A 21,882-nucleotide genomic window follows, 5' to 3' on the forward strand; every position below is an offset into this window, starting at 1 on the left:
ATCAGTTTCTAATCGAATCAAATCTTTTATTGCGGTCACTGACCAGTACATAAAATATAAAACATAAAACTGTGCACTTGAAAATATCAGTACAAAAGGAATAAAATTTAACAATTATACAATTAAAAATATTGAACTAAACAATCACTGTCTTCAGAAGACCCAAACCCAGCACCCATTCTCAGCGGCAAACTTCCCAACGAAGGCAGCAACTCTACTGAATTTAGTCCACTTTCAGTATCAGTGTACTGATGCATATTGCTGAAGCAAAGAATCTCGCAACATTAAAAGTAATAGCTGGACTTGTGTCAGAAAGCAACAAGTTCATATATTGTTGTTATGTATGTCTCAAAAAATGGATCAGCAATGGAGTGATAAGGGTGGCATGAATGTTCCTGTAAAAAGAACAGTGGAAAAGCACATGTTCAGTTGTTTTGATATGTTCTGATCCGCAGGGACATAGACGTTGGGTCCAAGGTATCTTTTTGTAACGTCCCTCTGACATTGCTGAGGGGAGTCCTCGGAGGCAGGCCAGTGTAAAAGCTCTTCTGTGCTTATAATTCTCCAGCTGGACAAGGTAGTGTGGGACATCAACAATATATTTAAGATCTTCCCTGACATGGAATTCAGAAATATTAGAAACATCTTTCTGCCTTTCCATATCAAGGATACATTGTTTAATGGTTGCCTTTGCCCGTTCATATCCCATATCTGATAAAATTATTACAGAAAATCCTAGGGCAGCTATTTTCTGTTCTATTAAGTACATCCAGCTGGACTTATAGGTATCATGCAAAAGTAGAGGTGCAAGACCTGCTGGCAAACACCAAAGTTTGAGCCAGTATGAAAGAATGGCTATCCAGATCTTAGCCTCTATTTTAATCTGGCCTGTCTCCAGACGTATCTTGACATTAGATATGTCTCTTGGGACCTCCAGTACCACCCTCAGAAACTTAGATTGCACCCTCTCCAATGCCTTAATATTTGGGGGCGGCCCAAGTTGGGAGCCATACAGTAGCTGAGCCAGTGTCTTTGCTCGGAATAACCAGAGGGCAGCAGGGAGATAACGCCCTCCGTTCGTTTTCATATATTGTATGATAGCAGAGGAGCTCTTTTGGGCATTTAAGGCCACATACTCTCCATGCGCTCTTCTAGAGCCACTTGAGTGTATTATTACTCCCAGGTATTTAAAGTAGGACACCTGCTCTATCCTATGATGATTAATAATCCATGACCGCAGCTTAGGCCTCCTACCGAAGGTCATAATCTTAGTTTTTTTTTATAATTAATCATTAACTGATTCTCCTCACAGTAAGTTGATAGCTTTTGCAATGCTCTCCGAAGTCCAATAGGGGTCCTTGACAAAATGGCTGCATCATCAGCATATAGCAATACAGCTATATGTCTCCCTGCAATTCTAGGAGGATGTAAATCCATGCTGTTTAAATGGCCCACCAGAGAGTTGATGTAAAAAATAAATAAAAGTGGGGCCAGGATGCAGCCTTGTTTAACCCCCTTTTGAGTTGGAACAGCATTTGTGAGGTGGCCCTGAGTACTACATCTCACCTTGAGAGTAGTGTTCCTATGTAGAGCTTGAATAAGAAGAAGCAAGCGTCTATCGATGTTAGAGGCCTCCAGCTTTTCCCATAACTTGACTCTCGAAATTGAATCAAAAGCTGCCTTCAAATCAATAAAGGCTGCATAAAGGGAGATCACTTTATTAGAACTATATTTCTCAATGAGATGTTGTAGCACCAAACATTGATCGATAGTAGTATGGCCCTCTCTGAACCCCGCCTGTTCTTCTGCGAGCATTCCCTCCTGTTCTAACCAGTCTTTAAGCCTTCTATGAAGATGACGCGTGTATAGTTTACTAATAATACTTAAAAGACTGATAGGTCTATAATTTGCAGGGTCTTCTCTGTTGCCTTTCTTGAAGATAGGGACAATAATAGCAGCACCCCAGTCTTCAGGAATTTGGCCCGTTTTGTCAATGTATGAAAATAATGAAGCTAAAACTGGGCCCCAAAAACCAAGATTATTCTTCACTACTTCAGGTGGGATCAAGTCTCCTCCTGGTGCTTTGCCTGATTTCATCTGAGCAGCTAGTTCATGGATTTCTGTTACAGTGACTGAAGGCCAGGGTGGAATCCCTGCAAAGTTCAGATCATTGTAAACTACATTAGAGTCTTTTTGAAGATCATAAAAATGTTGCTCCCAAGTTCCAGAATGAATATGGCAGTCTAATGATGTAGGCCCACAGCTGGGAGAGATCTTTACCAATTTCCAAAGCAAAGCCGAGTTCTTAAGTTTAGCTGCTTGGATCAAGCCAGTCTAGCTTTCTCTCAATGCCTCCTTTTTCTTAAACAGCTTCTTTTATAGTTGGTCTTCTGGTCTTCTGCATTGTGTGGATCTCCTTCATTCCTGCTTACCTGAGCAGCAAGGGGAAAGACGTGGTGGCCGTGGAGGTCTTTGCTATCTTGGCCTCCAACACTGGCCTCCTGATTTGCATTTTTCTCCCTAAATGCTATGTTATTGTGCTAAAACCAGCTCTCAACTCCAAGCAGCTGCTAACAGAGAAAAGAAGTTATTAAATTGGTTTCAAAGATGATGGTTGTTTTGCATTTCTCTCTCTCTATATGTTTCCATACAGTATGAATACTGGATCACAGCATATCACATTTTTAATCATCCTGATTCTTTAGAATCCACAAGGTAGGGTGAGAAATCATTTCAGAAGCAATAATTGCACCTCCTGGGTAGCTATCCACAGATAATGTTAATAATGCAAGATACAACCCAGAAGTCAAAATGTTGAAGCAAGGAAATACCAAGTTCATATTAAAGGCATGATGCTAAGGCAGCACAGGTGACCAAAAGAACCCAATGGTTTCTATCCTGTAAAACAAAAATTTTATAGTCCTGGAGGCCATTTCTATCCCTTGGGGACCCCCAATCCGTCCCACAGAGAGTCCTCAGTCTCCAATGAGCCTCTGGCCCTCCAGAAACTTGTTGGAGCCTGTGCTGGCCCGACGTGTCTACTCTCAGTGGAAGGGCCTACTGTTTGACCTCTTGCGTGAGTTGCAGGCCAAGGGCTTCCTCTGCTACTTGCTATTTTACATCTGTGAAGCAGCAGCAAAGGCCAGCCTGGCTTTGTGCAATGTCTTTTATAGGCCTTGAGCTATCATGAAACCTTCATTTATTCATATAAGTTCCATCTCCATCTTCATATATATCCCCAATATATTCATTTATGTGAACTTATTCAAATTTTAAATGTAAAGGAATTCTTTCTTTCTTGGCCCCCAGCGCATATGTCAGAGAGATTATGTGCCCTCCCTGTCAAAATGTTTGGACACCCCTGCTCTAAGAGAAGAATCGTCCTCCAGGAAGTCCTTCCTTCAAAAGAGGAATGCTTTTTCCAAGTAGGGACCTTTATAGCCTACTTGACTATTGGAAATTTGCATGCAGTATCTACTTTTTTTTTCCAGTCATGGATATTTCTGCTCATGATGCAATAACCCAGCTTCTTCTGAGCATTATGATGCGCTGCTTCTCAGTCACGTTACTTAGAACTGGTCCTTTTCTTTCAACTTTCATCATCTAGTTCTCGGCCACTTAGTCATAATGAGCTCTAGGCTGGTGCGTCAGATCAGAATATGCACCCAACTCTGCTGCACTGGTGGGGTCGCTGGGTCAGAAAGAGAAAGATCTTGATATAACTTCAGTGGCATCACAGGGGTGTGTGTGTGGAAGGTGTGTACCAGACCAGATGACACCCTCAGGGGCATGGCACCACTAGTGGCCAACATTTTGGAGAGCTTTGGGAAAATGTGTATTTATGAATACATGCATAATGTTACATATCATTGGAATAATAATTTCATGAAGAACATAATGAAACAAACCATGTTGAATTATCTGTATTCTGTCATACATTATGGCCAATTAATCTGAAAAGGAGAACATAACTGCCTTATGTAACAAAAACTGGATTTACTAAACTCAATAATAATAATAATAATAAAAATAATAAAACTTTATTTTTATCCCACCCTTCTCCCCAAAGGGACCCAAACTCAAAACTGATCAATGAGACGAATTGTTCCAAGAGCCTATGAGGTGTTATTGTGAATTAGCAGGCAAACAATAATGGCAAGAGATAAGGGCATAATATGCAGAGATGGGCAAGTCAAGCACAGCAAGTGATGTCATGTCTGGAAGGGACATCATCAATCAAAATAAAATAAATAATTAAAAAATTAAATTAAGGAAAAACAAATAATTAAATAAGGGGAAGCTGTCATTTGACACCCAGGGCCCAACAATTGTTGTCACCCCATACAACATCATTCCTTCCTTCCTTCCTTCCTTCCTTCCTTCCTTCCTTCCTTCCTTCCTTCCTTCCTTCCTTCACATTTCTTTACCAGTTTTCCTCTAAGCAGCTGAGGGTGGTGTACATGGTTCCTTTCCTTATTTTGTCCTCACAACCCTGTGAAGTAGGTGAGACTGAGAGATAGTAATGGTCATGACATGAAATGAATAATAATAATGGCCAGAAAATAAATGCAGTGAACATTTCCCCACAAGCAACGCATTAAATTCTGCATCAAATGGTATATAACATGTTGGTATTATTCCTAAAAGTCATGATTTCTAGAATTTTGGTCAAGAGGGTGTCACCCACACCCACTGCCCCGAGGATGTCTCATTGACCTGTTTTGAGTTAAGGAAGTGGTTCTCAAACTTTTAACACTGGAACCCACTTTTTAGAATGACAATCTGTCCGGGAAACTAATGATATGGAAGTTAATAGAGTGGAAACAGGGCCTATATGGATTTCTGATCATGCACCAATTATTATAGAGTTTGGTTTGGAGGAAGAGCGAAACGCTAGACGCTGGAGGTTTAACCCTAAAATATTTTTGCAACAGAAGGACAGGGAGGATTTAATAACAGGGGTACAGCATTATTTTAAGGAAAATAAAGGGTTTGCAGAGGAAGATATTGTATGGGATGCTGCAAAAACAGTAGTTAGGGGAATATGTATTACTAAAGAAATATATTTTAGGAAGAAAATGAATATTAAAAGAGAACAAAAATTAAAGGAGATAACAGAATTACAGAACAGATTACAAAGGAAGATGGGAAGGCAAACTCAAGATAAGCTGAGTAAGTTGAAAGATGAATTTCAAGAATTAGACAAATTTGCCCTTTGTAAAAAGGATCTATTAGTGAAGAATGAGTATCAGAGAATAAATATAAGCTCGATGAAGACTTTGGCAAATTATTTGAAGAAAAGAAAGGAAAGACAAAAGATAGTGTGCATGAGAAATGAAATGGGAAAGAAGGTTTATAAGGATAGTCAGATAAGAGAGATTTTTGAAAAATTTTATAGCAATTTATTTAAAGCAGAGGAAAGGAAACAATTTGATGAAGTTATAGTCAATAAAATTAAGGAAGAGGATTTGTTAGTATTAAATGATGATATTACACAACAAGAAATTTTGAGTGTTATACAGAAGTTAAAAAATAGGAAGTCACCAGGTTTAGATGGATTGACAGCAGAATTTTACAAAATGGTTGGAAATTTAATAGTTCCGGAACTACAGAGTTTGTTTAATAAGATATTGAGGGGAGGGAAAGCGCCAGATTCTTGCAGGAATACTGAAATTAGGATAATTTTGAAACAAATGAGGGACCCAGTGGATCCTAATTCTTATAGACCTATTAGCCTGGCAAATCAGGACTATAAAATTTTTGCAAAAATCTTAGCAAATAGACTGGAGAGACTGCTCCCAAGGTTAATAGGAGAGGATCAATATGGTTTTGTAAAGGGAAGATACATTGGACACCCTATAAGGAATGTTATTAATACTTTATATCATGGAAGTATAGATGGAAGGTTTGCCTTCTTGAAATTAGATGTATATAAGGCATTTGATACGTTAGATCATGGGTATTTATTTCCAGTATTAAGTAAAGTTGGTTTTGAAGGTGTTTTTTTTTTTGAATGCTTTAAAAGAAATCTACAAGGAAGGCAAAGCCATGATTAAAGTTAATGATGGTCATACTAAGGAAATACAAATTCAGAGAGGAGTAAGACAGGGATGCCCTTTATCCCCAATGTTGTTTGTTTTAGCGATGGAGCCCTTAGCTGATAGAATCAGGAATAGTATTAGAATACAAGGATATAGGGTAGGGAAGGAGGAAATTAAATTAAATTTATATGCAGATGATATACTTTTGGTTCTTGGGAATCCTCTGGAAGCATTGAGAGAATTAATGATAATTTTAGAGGATTTTAAATCACACTCTGGTTTAGGGGTAAATATTGAGAAATGAGAAATAATGTTTAGGAGGATAGAGTTAAAGGAACAAGAAGAAATAGCAAAGTTAACAGGTATGAAGTTAGGAGTTAAGAGAATTAAATATTTAGGAATAATAATAACAAAGAACCCCAAAAGCTTGGTGGATGCAAATTATAAAACAATATGGAGGAAGGTACAAAAAAAAATTAAATCAATGGAAAAATAGATATTTAAGCATTTTGGGGAAGATAAGGGTAATTAAAATGTTCATTTTATCCAAGATGCTATATCTATTTCAGGTGCTTCCAGAGTGGATTCCCAGGAACCAACTAGTTATATGGGATCAAGAAATAAAAAATTGGGTGTTTGGGAAGAAGAAAGCTAGAATTTTAAGGAAAGTTGTGTATTCACCACAGGAAGATTTAGGATGGGGATTGCCACATTTGGAAAGTTATTATGAAGCTTTTCAAATTAAGATGTTGATGGAAATAGATGCAAAAAATTTGGATAAATGGGTGAGATGGGAAGATACAATAAATAGAGGAGGAGGTAATTTTGGAATATTTACACAGAAAGTGAAAAAGGAAATTAAAATTACAATAGGACCAAGACAGTTAGCATTAAAAGTTTGGGGAGAAATGCAACCCAATTGGATGCCAAAATTTTCTAAATGGACCCCACTTGAATTTTAAAGTGAGGAATTTAAAAACGTTGAAAAAACTTTTTGGGAGAAGTTAAAGGGTTGTTTTAAAGCAGGGGTACCCAAAACCCGGCCCTGGGGCCACATGCGGCCCTCGAGGCCTCTCAATGTGGCCCTCATGGAGCCCCAGTCTCCAATGAGCCTCTGGCCCTTCAGAGATTTGTTGGAGCCCACACTGGCTCGATGCAGCCACTCTCAGCATGAGGGCGACTGTTTGACTTCTCGTGTGAGCTGTGGGATGAGGGCTTCCTCCAATGCTTGCTGTTTCACATCTGTGATGCAGTAGCAGCAGCAAAGGAAAGGCCATCCTTGCTTTGTGCAAGGCCTTTTATAGGCCTTGAGCTATTGCAAGACCTTCTTTCATTCATATAAGTTCATCTTTAATATATTCATTTATGTATACTTATGTAAATGTATTCAAATTTCAAATGTAAATTAATTCTTTTTTTCCCTGGCCCCCCAACACAGTGTCAGAGAGATGATGTGGCCCTCTTGCCAAAAACTTTGGACACCCCTGTTTTAGAGTGAAGGATTTATACAATCCTCAGGGGATATTGACTCCTATACAAGAATTATTGGAGAAAGTGGGAGGAAAATACTGGTTAAGGATCTTGGCTTTATATAATATTTTAAAACAAAGATACTCCCGAGTTTTGAATGAAGAGGATACTCAATTTGAAAAAAATATATAGTCTTAAAGAGGATAATAAAAAAGGGTATGGCAAAACAGTTATACAATTTAATGAATAAAGATAGAGACTATATGATTAAGTCAATACAAATTAAATGGGAAAGAGAGGTGGGCATGTCAGTACAGGAGATAGACAAAATAATGAAAGGAATATTGGAGATTAGAATGGAAAAATTTAGAGAATTGGAGATGAAATTAATATTGAAATGGTATAGGACACCTGCCCAACTGGCTTATATGATTAAAGGAAGGAATTCAAATTGTTGGCACTGTAGGAGGGTAAAGGGTTATTATGCCCATCTTTGGTGGGAATGTTCTAAGGTAATTGATTTTTGGCAATTGATATTTGAAAAGGTGGAGGAATTATGTAACCCTAAGCTGGAGCTCTCTGGGAAAATGTTATTTATGGGAGTTTTGGGAAATAATAAAGTAATAAAACATTATCAGGATTTATTCAAAGCTATGATTCTAGCTACCCATGCAGTTATACGTAGCATATGGGTGGAAAGATGCATCAAAATGGACTGTGGAAAAATGGAATTGGTATTTATATGAATGGATACAATCAGACATAGTATCAATACTGAAACAGGATAACACATGGGAAGACAAGAAAACCGAGATAAAAAAGAAATGGTTCAGATATATAAGATGGGTAAGGGAAGGGGGGGCAATACTGTTATAATGGATAAAATCCAAAAGGTGTGCTTATGGCTGCAGATATAAATACTTAATGTTAATGGTCGCTGTTCATGGGGGGAAGGAAAAAAGGGGGGGAAAGATTGTTGATTTATGATTATGTAATATATACTTTAAAAAACTAAACATCAATAAAAAAACTAAAAAAACTAAAAAACCAAGAAAATAATTTAAAACCATTTGTACAAAAAAAAGAAAAAGGGAAAAAAAGGCAGTGGTTCTCAAACTTTTAACACTGGAACCCACTTTTTAGAATGACAATCTGTCCGGGACCCACCAGAAGTGATGTCATGACTGGAAGGGACATCATCGATCAAAATAAAATAAATAATAAAAAAATTAAATTAAGGAAAAACAAATAATTAAAATAAGGGGAAGCCAGCCCTGTATCATCAAGTGAATATTCTCTGTAGCCTGTCTGCTATAACACCCCCTCCCAAATAGTGAGATTTCCAGCCCTCCGCAGTGCCCAGTTCAGTGTAAGTTTTTATATTTCAAGCATATCACTATCAGGACCCACCCGGCTTTACAAGTCTGAAAACAAAGAAAAATTGACCTTACCAAATGATGCCTCTGTTCTATTCTGGGGGGGGGGGGCCTTCTGGAGCATTTGTTGAGCTCCACTTTCATTGAATTGGGACCATGTAGCTAGCCTTGCATTCCCTTTTGCCTGACTTGACCAGCAGCCAAGGCACGATTGCTTACCTGTGAGTAAACATGACCGTGTGTGGCTTACTTTTGCTTTCCATAGGGCTCAATACATTTGTCTGCTGGGAGGGAGGGACTTCCTTCTTAGGTGTTTTTGGGGGGCTGCTTTCATTGGATAGGAACAATTCTGGTGTCTTTGGATTCCTCTCAGTCTGCCCTTTTGAAAGAACTAAGGCAAATTTGCCTACTCATGAGTAAACATGCAATATGGCTCAATTTCACTTTCTATAGGGCTACATGCATTTTTGGGTTTCCTGTTTTTTGGCCATAACTTTTGATGGGAAGGAGATATCTTACCCTGTTTTTTTCCATTGCATTCAGCTAGAAATTCGACATCCAACAGTATGTAGCATGATGGGATTATTCCTAACCTCCGTGATGTTAGCGATGCTGGGTCATTTGTGGTGTCACCCCCCCAAGACTAGTACTTGGGTTAGACCACCCCCCGCTGCTCGCTAGCTACACCACTGCTAACTAGCAGACTTTCTGAGTTGCCGAGAGCATTTTGGGGACTTTAAAAGACTCCAGTCCCAAGTTTTATGGCAAAAAAAGTCAGCTGTGGCTCTGTGGTCAAAAACAGAGCTGCTGCCAGGGTGTGTGTGTGTGTGTGTGTGTGTGTGTGTGTGTGTGTGTGTGTGTGTGTTGGAGTTCTCATTTGATAGTCCCCTGTCATCCGTATCCCATCTGTAAACAAGGGGGGGAGGGGGTGGAACAAACTGCGTGAGAGTGGGGACAGAAGCCGTAAGAGGCAGGAGGGTCACATGCAGCAGCTGGCAGGTTTACCAGTATGACCCTCTCCTTTGTAGCTCGACTCAGAAGTACTTCCACTGTGGCCAGTCATTCACTGAGCCTGCTGAAACCATGCCATTTTTTCTGGATGACTATGAACCACCACTACCCTTGGCCAACACCTTCTTCTTCGCACACTTGTTAGGGAAAAAACCATCCAGTGATTCTCAGTTCCTTCAGAGATGGACAAGAGAGCCTGCTCCCATCTCCCACCACCCCCCCTTCTCAGTGCAAAACCCAAGCATTAACCCTTCCCTGTCTCCTGGCTGGAATTTCCCTGCTGCTTGCCCTGTCTGAAGGATGGCCCCATAATGTCTTTCACACCTCCGAAAAAGTAAGCCAGCTCACCCAGACAGAGACAGACTCATGTCTGCATGTGTGGGGACTTAATTCCAAGACAGTGACCTGTACTCGAGACAGTGCTAGTGTATATTGATAGAGATTTGAGAGGGTTAATTTGTCTTCTCTTGTTTGAGAAAAATAACTGAAATTGGAACCAAGAGAATGACTGGTGTTTCATTTAAAAACAGGATAGCCATGATGTCAGAGTGACCTGAACAAAGAGAACATGTGGATCATGACTTTCCCAGGGGAGAGAGTTCCACTTGTGTGGCCAGGTTTGTGGGCCAGGAACATTTGAGATGCAGGGCAAAATGACCTCCTAGTTAGAGCTGGAACCATGCACCAAATAGTGTCATAATATGCCCAATAAGGAGGTGGAAGTGACATACAGTGTCACATGGGTAACTTGTTTGTTTCATGTTTTTAATATGATTTTCTGGGTGTGGTTCTTTGAGAGACAAGATGGGAAGTGAAGGGTAAACATCTGTATCCAAACTGAAATCAATTGGCTTGTGTGTAAATAGCTGTAAATAAAGCCTTGAAACCCTTTTCATGAAGTCTGTGACTATTTGGCATTGCATCAGTGAAAAGAATTTGAAAATCTTTCCATCAATATAATTTAAGACACTAAGCTCAGAATCCTAATCAGGTCTACTCAGAAGTAAGTCCTATTTTGTTCAATGGGGTTGACTTTCAGGTAAGTGTAGTTAGGATTGCAGCCTTAATTCATAGCATGGGATGGCTGTTTTGCCTTCTTTTTTAATTTTATATAAGTCACTGGTTCCCAACCTATGGTCTGGGGACCACAGGTGGTCCATGAGGCCCTGAGAAGTGGTCCATAACATCACAAGAAAAAAAAAAAATTATTTGGATCACTTCCAGTGTCTCGCTTAGCCACTTATTTATTATTTATAAATAATAAATCTCTAATAAATCCTTTCTAATTAGAATGTTTTCTAATTCCGAGCCTGTGGAATCATCAGCCTGGAAGCACGAGGCAGGCAGGGGGATAATCGTCCGCTGGCACCAAATTGGCACCAAGGGCATTTCTAATTACAAATCTTTTCTAATTCTGAACCTCTGGTGCTGGTGAACCTGGAGCCCCCAGAAGTGAAGGAAGCTGTGTTCCTCTTGCCTCTGGAGGCTCTTCCGAAGCCCATAGAGGAGATATGCAACTGCCCATGGCCTCTGCTAGCTTCAGAATGAAGCCCAGAATCATTTAAAGTGATTTCTGGTTTTTGGTGAAAACCAGAAGTCACCTTTAAACGAGTTCAGGTTTCATATGGAAGCCTGCAGAGGCTGAGGGCAGATGTACACGTCCTCCGCAGGCTTCAGAAGAGCCTCTGGGAGTTTGGGGGGGGGGAACTGCCATTTCATTACCCATGGGGGTTCCAAGAACAGAACCCCTGTGGATAATAAGGGCTGCCAGTATTACAAATTTAAATGTATCTTTAGTGTACTGGGGTGGAGGGGTTGCATGTGGACCCTGACAATTCCAACTCTTGCCTCAGTGGACTGCAGTCTCTCAAATGCTGGGAACCACTGTTATATATGAAAGAGAAGTTGGAGGGCCTGGCAAATGGAGCAGATCGTTGAGGATGTGGCCACAGTTCTTTAGGACTTTGTTGTGGTTCTACGGCTGATCTCACCACTACATAATATTCCAGTGGTTTGCAAACTTTTAACAGGCCCTAGAGGCTGCTGTCTGATTCATAAACACTAAGCTGTGTGGTGATAATGGTGGTTGGGCAGCAATGCCCCCACCCCCCAATTAGCAGCTTATTTAACCCTTGAGGCACAATCTGCCCTGTCAGTTTTGCAACCAATCAAAAATTGGGTCATGCCCCACTGGTGGGTTTCAGACTCACAGTGTGGGAACTACTGCACTATATTAAGCAGAACAATGTTTGCATTGACAGATATTGCTTTCTGTTTAAATTTTCACACAGGGGCGTGACTGGAAGGGTAACTATAAGTCCTAAAGTCCTAAAGCCCCCCTTCATCCACCATTGTTCTGTTTATTAAATGTTGTCCCCACTGCTATTAAAACAAATACCAACAGGCCATGTTTTATTTGTAGTATAATATGATTGGGCCCAGCTGCGCAGCATTCCCTTATCAGTTATATTTACCATAGCGTAGCTGATCTGTAATGAGGGGTGAAATCTGAACTGGAATCGCAGCAAAGGCAACACACATCTCACATCTCACCATGATCCCAGTTCAGACTGCCCTTCCCAAAATTACATACTGTTTGATCTTCATAAACATGTATGTTATTCATTTCACAAGGAGATCAGGGAGGTGTTTAGGTACTCTGTAATTATTCAGTACTGTAATTTCCTTCTGGATTTATTCTGAACTGTGTCAGTGCTCAATGGTGGAACAGAGATTGATCAGGCATCTCTTCTTTAGCTCACCACACCGGCCAAACATTTCAGGAGGAACCTCTGTGACCACACATGCTGCTTCCATGTGGCTCCAGAGTGAGGCTCTATCGAGGCACCTGCCATAGAGATTTCATTGTAGCTGGAACTGTAGTTCAGGATGCAGAAGTTCAGATGCAATTGGGTTAGACCTGCTTTTGCAGCCCTGTGGCTGCTTTTGCTCTTGATGCTGCTGCTTCTCCCTTCTCTTGTCTGTTGGGAGGATGTGCCCAGTAAATGTGAAATTGAAGGAAGCTATGGGGATACTAGGCTAGGAGATGCTGCCATTGGTGGGGTCCTCTCTCTTATATGTCCTGTACACACTGCAATCAATTTTCAGAGACTACCAGCAATGAAGAAAGTCAATTTCACGTAAGTTTTTTTGTCTTTGGCAGCCATCACTCTATTTGAAACATGAAGACTAAGGAACAAATGACGGCACTGGGGTGGAATTTCAACAGGTGCAGCTTGTTGGGAAGAACAGGGTGGGGATAGGGGTGTGTCATTGATATTCCAGGCCACCAACTACTCACACATATCCACTAGGACTTGCACCAGCAAAATCATTGGTGCAGGTCTGAGTAGATCCATTGCGGATCTGTGATAGGGGCAGCTAAGACTTGCTTCATGGCAAAGGATGTAGTGTTCCCCTACCTAATCATTTTTGTCCTGGTTAGATGAACAACTTCATTCCAGCTCCCTTCTTCCTTAACCCTCTTTAATTCTGCTTCCTTTTCTCATTGTACTACTAATGAGCTTTTCGGTGTACAATAGTGCAGGGGTCATTGTCCCTCATGTGATTGAGTGCCATGTGAGTGCCATGTGAATCAGCACTAAAAAAAACACACCAATTTTGTTCTTGATGGGGCAAGACCCTGACACTGATTGGCCGCTTGCATTCACAATAGCTGTTAGTCATGCCCAGGATGAACAATGCTGTAGCAAAACAGTGCTCATGGAAATGCCACTGTGGGTGGTACTGCTGTATATGTATTTGTGGTGCATGTGACAATGTGATAGATGTTATCTCTGCCTCAATTTCAATCTAATTGCAGAATAGAGTACAAACATTATCAACATGCCCTGGTCTTCATTTTTGCCATTCATGAGATCAACAGGAATCCCAACCTCTTGCCCAACATGACCCTGGGTTTTAAAATCTACGACAACTTTTTTGAAGGAATGGCCACATATAAGTCCATCTTGCATCTTCTCTTCAAACAGCAAAGGAATGTACCCAATTACAAGTGTGATAAGAAAGGTGATGTCTTGTCTGTCATTGGGGGATTCACGGTAGAGTATGTCATCCAGATGGCCAACATTCTTAGCCACTACAAGTTTCCACAGGTATGTACATTCAGATGCATGAATGGGTGGCATAAAACTGCTCTTCTTATATTATTTGGGACTTTATCAGTGAATGCCTTTTTTTTGCTTGAAAGAATTGCAAAGGGGCAATGCAATGCAAGAAGTAAATTGTTTAATCAAAAGAAGTAACCATTTGAGGAGGTCCTTGAGATCTCAGTTGTATAGGAGGACATAAAATGACTGACCAGCAACCCAGAGGTGGGCAGAGAGACCTTCAGCTCTAAATAATAATAATAATAATAATAATAATAATAATAATAATAATAATAATAATAATACAGGTATTTATATGCTGCCTTTCTTCGTCATCAGATTTCTCCTCAGACTTTAATTCAAGGTGGTTTGCATAGCAAGGTTTTTTAAACCCCCATAGAGATTTTTACAATAGAATCTCCCAGTCTTCACCTCCCATCCAACTTGACAGCAACTCTTCTCTGTCACCAATGGTCAACTCATTATCAGCGTGTCAATAGCTCTCAGATACTTCTGGTTGTTTTGAACTTGTGTCCCCAGATCTTCAGGCATACAAGGCAGCAGCTCTACCACTGAGCCAGACCCCCTGCCCTAAATATGCTTTTCAGTGTATAGCACCCAGTTTTGTATCCCAAGAAAATGTGTCATAAATACAGCCCATTATATACACTGTTCTTAAGTTTAAGCACCGCAATCTGGTCGCACTGATTTCAATACTGCTTATTTATGTCTCATATTCTGGGGATACAAACCATAGAGGTGATTTTATTCTTTTAAAAAAATGGAGAAGCTCTGTCAAAACAATAGCTTGGTCTGAATCAAATACATTACCCATTTCAGGACATTAAGTGATGGCTTGTGGACATGGTGAAAGGAAATGTGTTGTAACTCATTTAGAGCACAACCCTATGCATGACTACAAGTCTCACTGTGTTCAATGGGGCTTACTCCCAGGAAAGCGTGTATAGTGTTGCAGACTTACTATAAATTCTAGGCGGGAATGTCTAAAGACACATAGTTCAGTATGCTTAAAGTATCATCAATAAGCAAAAATCTGGAATATAATATTGGAGAGAAGCACTTTGGTTTGCATGTCTATTCAGAAGTAAATCTCATGGTGTTCAATGGGGCTTACTCCCAGGTAAGTGTGTATAGGATTGCAAACGTACTATAATTTATTGATGAGAATGTCTACAAAGATACATTGTTCAGTATACTCAGAGTATCATCGATAAGCAGAAGTCTGGATTGTAGTAAACACTTGGGTATGGAAAACAGTGGTTAATTTTCAAACCTGCTATGAGCAATGTTTCCCCCTGTTAGATTATCATCAAAAAGCAAAAGTCTGGAGTGTAATAAATACTTTGGTTTGGAAAACGGTGGTTAATTTTCAGAGCTGTCATGAGCCATGTTTTCTCCCATTAGATTTCCTATGGAACATACGAGATACCAGTCACAAGAAATAATTTTCCTTTTATATACTGGATGGCAATAAGGGAAGGTACTCTGCACACCGGAATAGTCCAGCTACTACTGTATTTTCAATGGACCTGGATTGGCCTCATTGTTTCAGAAGATGATAGTGGAGAAGGCTTCCTGCAAATGTTGACACCTTTGCTTGCCCAGAATAGCATTTGTGTTGCCTTCTTAGAAAGGACTGATGTTGCCAAGAATCTTAATTTGGATCCCACTCAAAGTACATACTTAAAAAATATAATAAGTATACACTCCACACTTTTATCAATGACAGCCAATGTTGTTGTTGTTGACGGGGACTCTCAGACTCTGTTACCATATATATTGCTGAATTTAAATATAGAGCTGTTATAGGTAAGGTTTGGATCACACCACCTCAATGGGATATCACCAGCACTAATGACATGGACGGTTTCTGTGCAAAAACATTCCATGGGACTTTGTCTTTCACAACCTCCACAAGGCCCGTGCCAGGATTCCAGGACTTCCTTCAGACTCTAAAGCCTGATAAGTCACTCACACGTTTTCTCTGCATTTTCTACAAATATGCATTCAGGTGTTGCCATGATGGGAAAATTAAAACCTGTAAACACTGTACAGGAGCGGAGAAACTGGAGAGCCTGTCTCAGTCTCTGTTTGAGATGGAGATGAGTGATGTGAGCTACCGTATTTACAATGCTCTCTATGCTGCAGCGCATGCTTTAAATGCCATATATATGTCCAGACCAAAAACAATGATGAACAGAGACACATCCAAACTGTTGAACATTGAACCGTGGCAGGTATATTCCTCACTGTATTGAAATGATTATGTATGATGTCATTCCAACCACACTTAGTAGGAAGAAACTTGCTACTGAGCAAAATGAAAATTTCTTCTAAATGAAATTGCTGTGGATGGAATGGGTGGTGTGGGTGACATCATGTCCCTGGGCACATGGGGTGGACGCATTGCGGAAGCTAAGCAGATCTGGATCTTGCAGGACTTTGAAGACAGACAAACTGGGTATCCCAGATGCAATGCTTAAAGTTGCAAAATGAAAGAAAGGTGGAATATAAATATTTAATTGTGAAAACCAGCAACTTGCATTGTTAACACAATGCTTCCTGAAAACCACCGAGTAGAGGAACAAATGATATACTTCAATAAGGCTCCACCTATCCAGCTTTCTATCACCAATGCAGCTGCAGTGTAGCCCCTCGGCCTCAGTAACTACCCCCACACTGCAGGATGTAGTGCATGCCCTAGCTGCATCAGTGCGAGAAAGTTGAATAGGATTGGGCCCAAAGATAGGGAAATGTTGGATATGATGGTGAGCTGAGAGGAGAGAAAGATGAGGAAGATCTGGCAAGCCTATTCTGTTTTTAATGAATGAATAAAATGTTCTAGTAACTTGCAACTTGTACATCTCAGGTTTACAGGTACATTTTTTTTGACCGGGTGTTTGATAATACAGTGTACAATATTACGGTATCAACTATTTTCTATTTTCCATTTTTGTCGAATCTAGATGCACTCTTTTCTGAAAAATGTCCACTTTAACAATGGTGCTGGCCATGAAGTCTGGTTTGCCAATGAGGAATTGTCATCTGAACTTGCTGTTATTAATTGGGTCACTTTCCCCAATAAATCCTTCCTTAAGATTCAAGTTGGAAAGATGTCTCCAAGTCTAGAGTTTTCCATCCACGATGATGCCATTGTATGGAATAGCAGATTTAAGCAGGTTGGGCTAAAATACTTTAGCAAGGTGACCTCCTCATTTGCCTAGGTACATGATTTTACCCACACCATCCAAGCATTCCTGAGCATCTGAACATTCCTGGAGACATGCACTACATGCTGTGGTGGAGGCATGATTGATTGGCCTTTGAGATGTAAAGGAACATATTTTCCCCTTACCTCTGCATAGGCCCCCTGACAGTTTAATGGGCAGGAGGTCTGGTCTAGAGGGTAGAGCCTCCATTTGCCTGAAGATTAACATCCACAAGGTCGCCAGTTCGAGGCCACCGGCACCGTGCGACCTTGAAGCAGCTGGCAAGCTGCAGCTGTTCTGTTCCATCTGCTCAGAGAGTGGGAGGATGGAGGCCAGAACGTTAAACCAGATCGGAGTGTAACAGCTCGAATGTGGTGGTTCTTGAAAGAGAGAACCTTCTTTCAATTTGTAAAAATCCCTGCGTGGATTTAATAAGCCTGCCTATGTAAACCGCCTTGAATAAAGTCTTGAATAAAGACCAAGAAAGGCGGTATATAAATACTGTATATTATTATTATTATTATTATTATTACTCAAACCTATGCCAGCTACATACTTGGTATAAGCCTAAGGAGATCCAGAGGGTGGAGCAGCTTGAAAAATAGGGAATCGGATCCGAAATGCACGACTACCATCAGATCAACCCTTTCCTTCCCTGACACACCCCGGTTCCTCCCCTGAAGTGTCCCATTACTCTTCCTCTCTGCCCCTGGCCCACCCCTGACGACAACTTGCTTGGGTTGGTAGAGACTCCTGAAGCCACAGCTGTGCAGTCTGCACTGTTCACCATTTGTGGCATTGGCCTGACAGCACGAAACAGTGGCTTGGCTTTTCTGCTGCCAGAAAGTGTAATGCTTCAATGTGAGTTCGTACCCTTACAGAGCAATCCTATGCCTGCCTACTCAGAAGTAAGTCTCACTGTGCTGAATTGAATCCTCAAACTGTGGGTCAGGACCCTCTAGGTGGGTCACAAGGCAATTTCAGGTGGGCCTCCATTCATTTCAAGGTGTATTTTATTTTTAATATTTTAGATGCATGTGACTGCATTTGCGTAAATGTTACCGATCTGCACTTTTAACAGGCTATTATGTACATGCTTTTAACAATGATAGTCAATGGGGATAACACCCAGGTAAGTGTGAATAGTTAACTCCTGCTAACTGGTTAAGAGGCACTTTTTCAAGTGGGTGCTCCTCTTTTATTTAGCAGGGAGAGAGTAACTGGCCCACCTCACCCCAGCAGTGTCTTTTCTAGTGGCTGTCTGCTGGTGTTGCATCTTCTTAGATTGTGAGCCCTTTTGGGACAGGGAGCCATTAGATATTTGATTTTCTCTGTAAACCGCTTTATGAACTTTTTGTTGAAAAGTGGTATATAAATACTGTTGTTGTTGTTGTTGAATAGGATTGCAGTTTGTGTGGTGTTTGGGGCATTTTTTAAAAACTGATTGGCAACTGCTTGGGATGGTGGTTCTTTATTTTAAGCCAATCTGTAATCTTTTAATGTACTTATTTACTCTAATTTTGTTGCATGGGGGAGTTAAAAATGTTCCTGCTTGATGGTGTCACTAGAAGCCATAAGATCACTTCCAGGTTAATGACATCACTTCTTGTGGGTCCCAATAGATTGTCACTCTAAAAAGTGGGTCTCGGTGCTAAAATAAATAAAACACAGAATAAAACTATTTTAAACATATTTGCACTTTTGTCAGTAGAGAAGGGAGAAACTCTTATTGACATATCTTGTTTTGTCGCCACAGTCACAAGTACGAGGGAAATGAGACTGGCAGCCTAGCCCTGTATGAGGTCAGCTAATGGGGGCATATTGACTATTGGATATTTCCTGTGTGTAACATGCATTTATGGATTGTGTAGCCATCTTCTGATCTTATATAAATTTTGAATTTTATTTGTAGATTGTTTTGATGTATATGTATATGCCAACAAAGGTTACAACAACAAAAACAACTTGAAGCCTACTGGAAAAAGAAGGATGGTCATAGTGGGGGACATTAAAAGAGCTTCTACTTTTGTCCCTATTTTTTATACTTAGACATCACCTCATCAGAATCTAATTGCTATTGGGCACTGGCATACCTTGAGAGGAGGTAAAATGCCATGGGCGCCACCCCTCAGAGCTGGCCAGCCCCCATGCCACCATCCACACCCCTGCTGCCAGCCATGCCCCCTCACCACTGTTTTTGGATACCCTCTGGAGGCATTCTGGGGGCTGTGGAGGTTGCACATGTCAGATCTGCCACATTTCCCAACATGCATACCATGGTAGCATCAGGTTTAATATGCTTAAAATGAAGTGAAGTGAATGGGGACACACCTGACCGACCTAATCAACCCTGAACCAAACTTAGCTGCCATTCGCACCCTCACCACCATCCACATCTCCTAATCGCCATTTTCAGCTGCCCTCTGAAGTCCTTCCAGGAACCGGGCTGGAGGCACAAGGCCTTCTTCAAAACCCTTCAAACTGTCACTTCTGGTTTTTTGACAAAAACTGGAAGTGATGTTTAAAAATACTTGAAGGCCTCCAGAAGGCCAGAGGAGGCCACGTGCCTCCTGGATGTGATGGTAAGAGGTGGCAACCACTGGGGCTGGCAGCATTCTGTGGTCCTGGCCTGGGGCAGCACAGGGGCCAGGAATGCCAGTGCGATGGGCCAGTTCCCTGATGAAATAAAAGCATGCTAAGTCTTCTGCTAGCAAAGGGCCCTTTGGGAATAAAACCAAATACTGACGTATTTCCTGTTTCATTTGGCTCTGCCCTGAGCTCTTTTGAGCCTCAGTAGGAAAAAAAAAATCTCTCTACCAAAATGGGAGAATAGAACTCTCCCTGAAATCAAATAGAACAGGAGTCTTGAACAGGTCACTCGCAGCAGGGGAGTAATCTGTTGCTGGTCAGGTGAGCTGCTCTCGATTTGGTGAAGTGCACTGAAAGGCAAGGATGGTCATGAAGGTGGGCATCCAATGTTCGCTTCCTCGTTTCTCCCCATTCTTTGTTCTTAGAATCTGCCTCGTTCAACCTGTGTTGAGAGCTGCCATGTTGGACACAGCAAGACGGTTCGAGAGGGGGAAGCAATCTGTTGCTATGATTGTACTCCGTGTCCTGATGATATGATGTCTAACCAGACAGGTAAGTGGCAGTGCACAGATTTTCCAGAAATATTTGCAAATATTATTGCACACAAAAACCATAACATATGACTTTGTATTCGCCTGCTCTTCTCCAAACACTTGATTTATGATGCACTGATTCTTAAAGGGAACACTTACTACAACTGCAACAAGTGAAGCACTTTGAAAGACTTCAGAGGCATTCCATCACATTAATCCCAAGGAGGCTTATTCCTTGCTGCATTTGTTCATCCCCCGTCCCTAAGCAATGAAGTGCTCAAAAGGAAAATGAGGAATTCTTGTCCATCATTTGCTTCCAACCTCCCATCATTCTTATGACTTAATAGAGTTACTGACACTCTCTTTGTCCTTTCAGATGCAGCTCATTGCGTCAAATGCCCAGAAGATCAGTACCCAAACAAGAACCAAGACCAATGTATCCCCAAACACATGGCCTTCTTAAACTACAATGAGCCCTTAGGAATCGGTTTTGTTTCCATCACTTTTTCCTTTATGACAATGACAGTTTTGGTGATACTGATCTTTTTAAGGAACTGGGACACTCCCATTGTCAAAGCCAACAATCAAAACCTCACCTGCATTCTTCTCAGCTCCATCCTGCTTTGCTATCTATCCTCCCTGCTCTTCATCGGCAAACCTGGAAAGGTGTCCTGCCTTCTCCGACAGTTGGCTTTTGGCATCATTTTCTCTGTGGCAATTTCTTCTGTTTTGGCAAAAACCATCACTGTGGTCCTGGCCTTCATGGCCACCCAGCCAGGGAACAGGACGAGGAAATGGCTGGGGAAAAAAGTGGCCCACTCCATTGTTCTTTCCTGTTCCCTCATTCAGGTGGGGATTTGCACTGTATGGCTGTCCACCTCTCCTCCTTTTCCAGATGTTGACATGCACTCCCAGACTGAGCACATCATAGTGGAGTGTAATGAAGGGTCGATCATCATGCTCTATTCTGTCCTGGGCTATGTTGGTTTTCTGGCCCTCACCAGCTTCACAGTCGCTTTCCTTGCCCGGAAACTGCCAGATACTTTCAATGAAGCCAAATTCATCACCTTCAGCATGCTGGTCTTCTGCAGTGTGTGGATCTCCTTCATTCCTGCTTACCTGAGCACCAAGGGGAAAGAGGTGGTGGCCGTGGAGGTCTTTTCCATCTTGGCCTCCAACACTGGCCTCCTGACTTGCATTTTTCTCCCTAAATGTTATGTTATTGTGCTAAAACCAGATCTCAACTCCAAGCAGCTGCTAACAGAGAAAAGAAGAAATTAAATCCGATTCCAAGATGATAGCTGTTTTGCATGTTTTTCTCTCTCTCTGTTTCCATACAGCAAGAATGTATGCACAGAATATCACGTTTTTATCTCAGTCCAGATTTCAGAAGCAACAGTTGCATCTCCTTGGTAGCTATCCAAGGTTAATGTTAATAATGCAGGATAAAGACACAACACAGAAGTCAAAATGTTGAAAGAAGGAAATTGAAACTTCATATAAAGGCATGATACTGAGGCAGC

At 41.1% G+C, this 21,882-nt stretch overlaps 1 protein-coding gene across 1 annotated transcript; it reads left to right on the forward strand.

Moving 5' to 3' along the window:
• The first annotated feature begins 13,018 nt into the window (after nt 1-13,018).
• On the forward strand, nt 13,019-21,640 carry LOC136652534 (vomeronasal type-2 receptor 26-like). Its single transcript, XM_066629474.1, has 6 exons — nt 13,019-13,038; nt 13,722-13,964; nt 16,040-16,265; nt 16,995-17,207; nt 20,252-20,378; nt 20,736-21,640. The coding sequence occupies exons 1-6, from the start codon at nt 13,019-13,021 to the stop codon at nt 21,638-21,640; spliced, it is 1,734 nt and encodes a 577-aa protein (XP_066485571.1).
• The last annotated feature ends 242 nt before the right edge of the window (nt 21,641-21,882 follow it).

The sequence above is a fragment of the Tiliqua scincoides genome, chromosome 5 (assembly GCF_035046505.1).
Source record: "Tiliqua scincoides isolate rTilSci1 chromosome 5, rTilSci1.hap2, whole genome shotgun sequence".
In the NCBI taxonomy this organism is placed as follows: Eukaryota; Metazoa; Chordata; class Lepidosauria; order Squamata; family Scincidae; genus Tiliqua; species Tiliqua scincoides.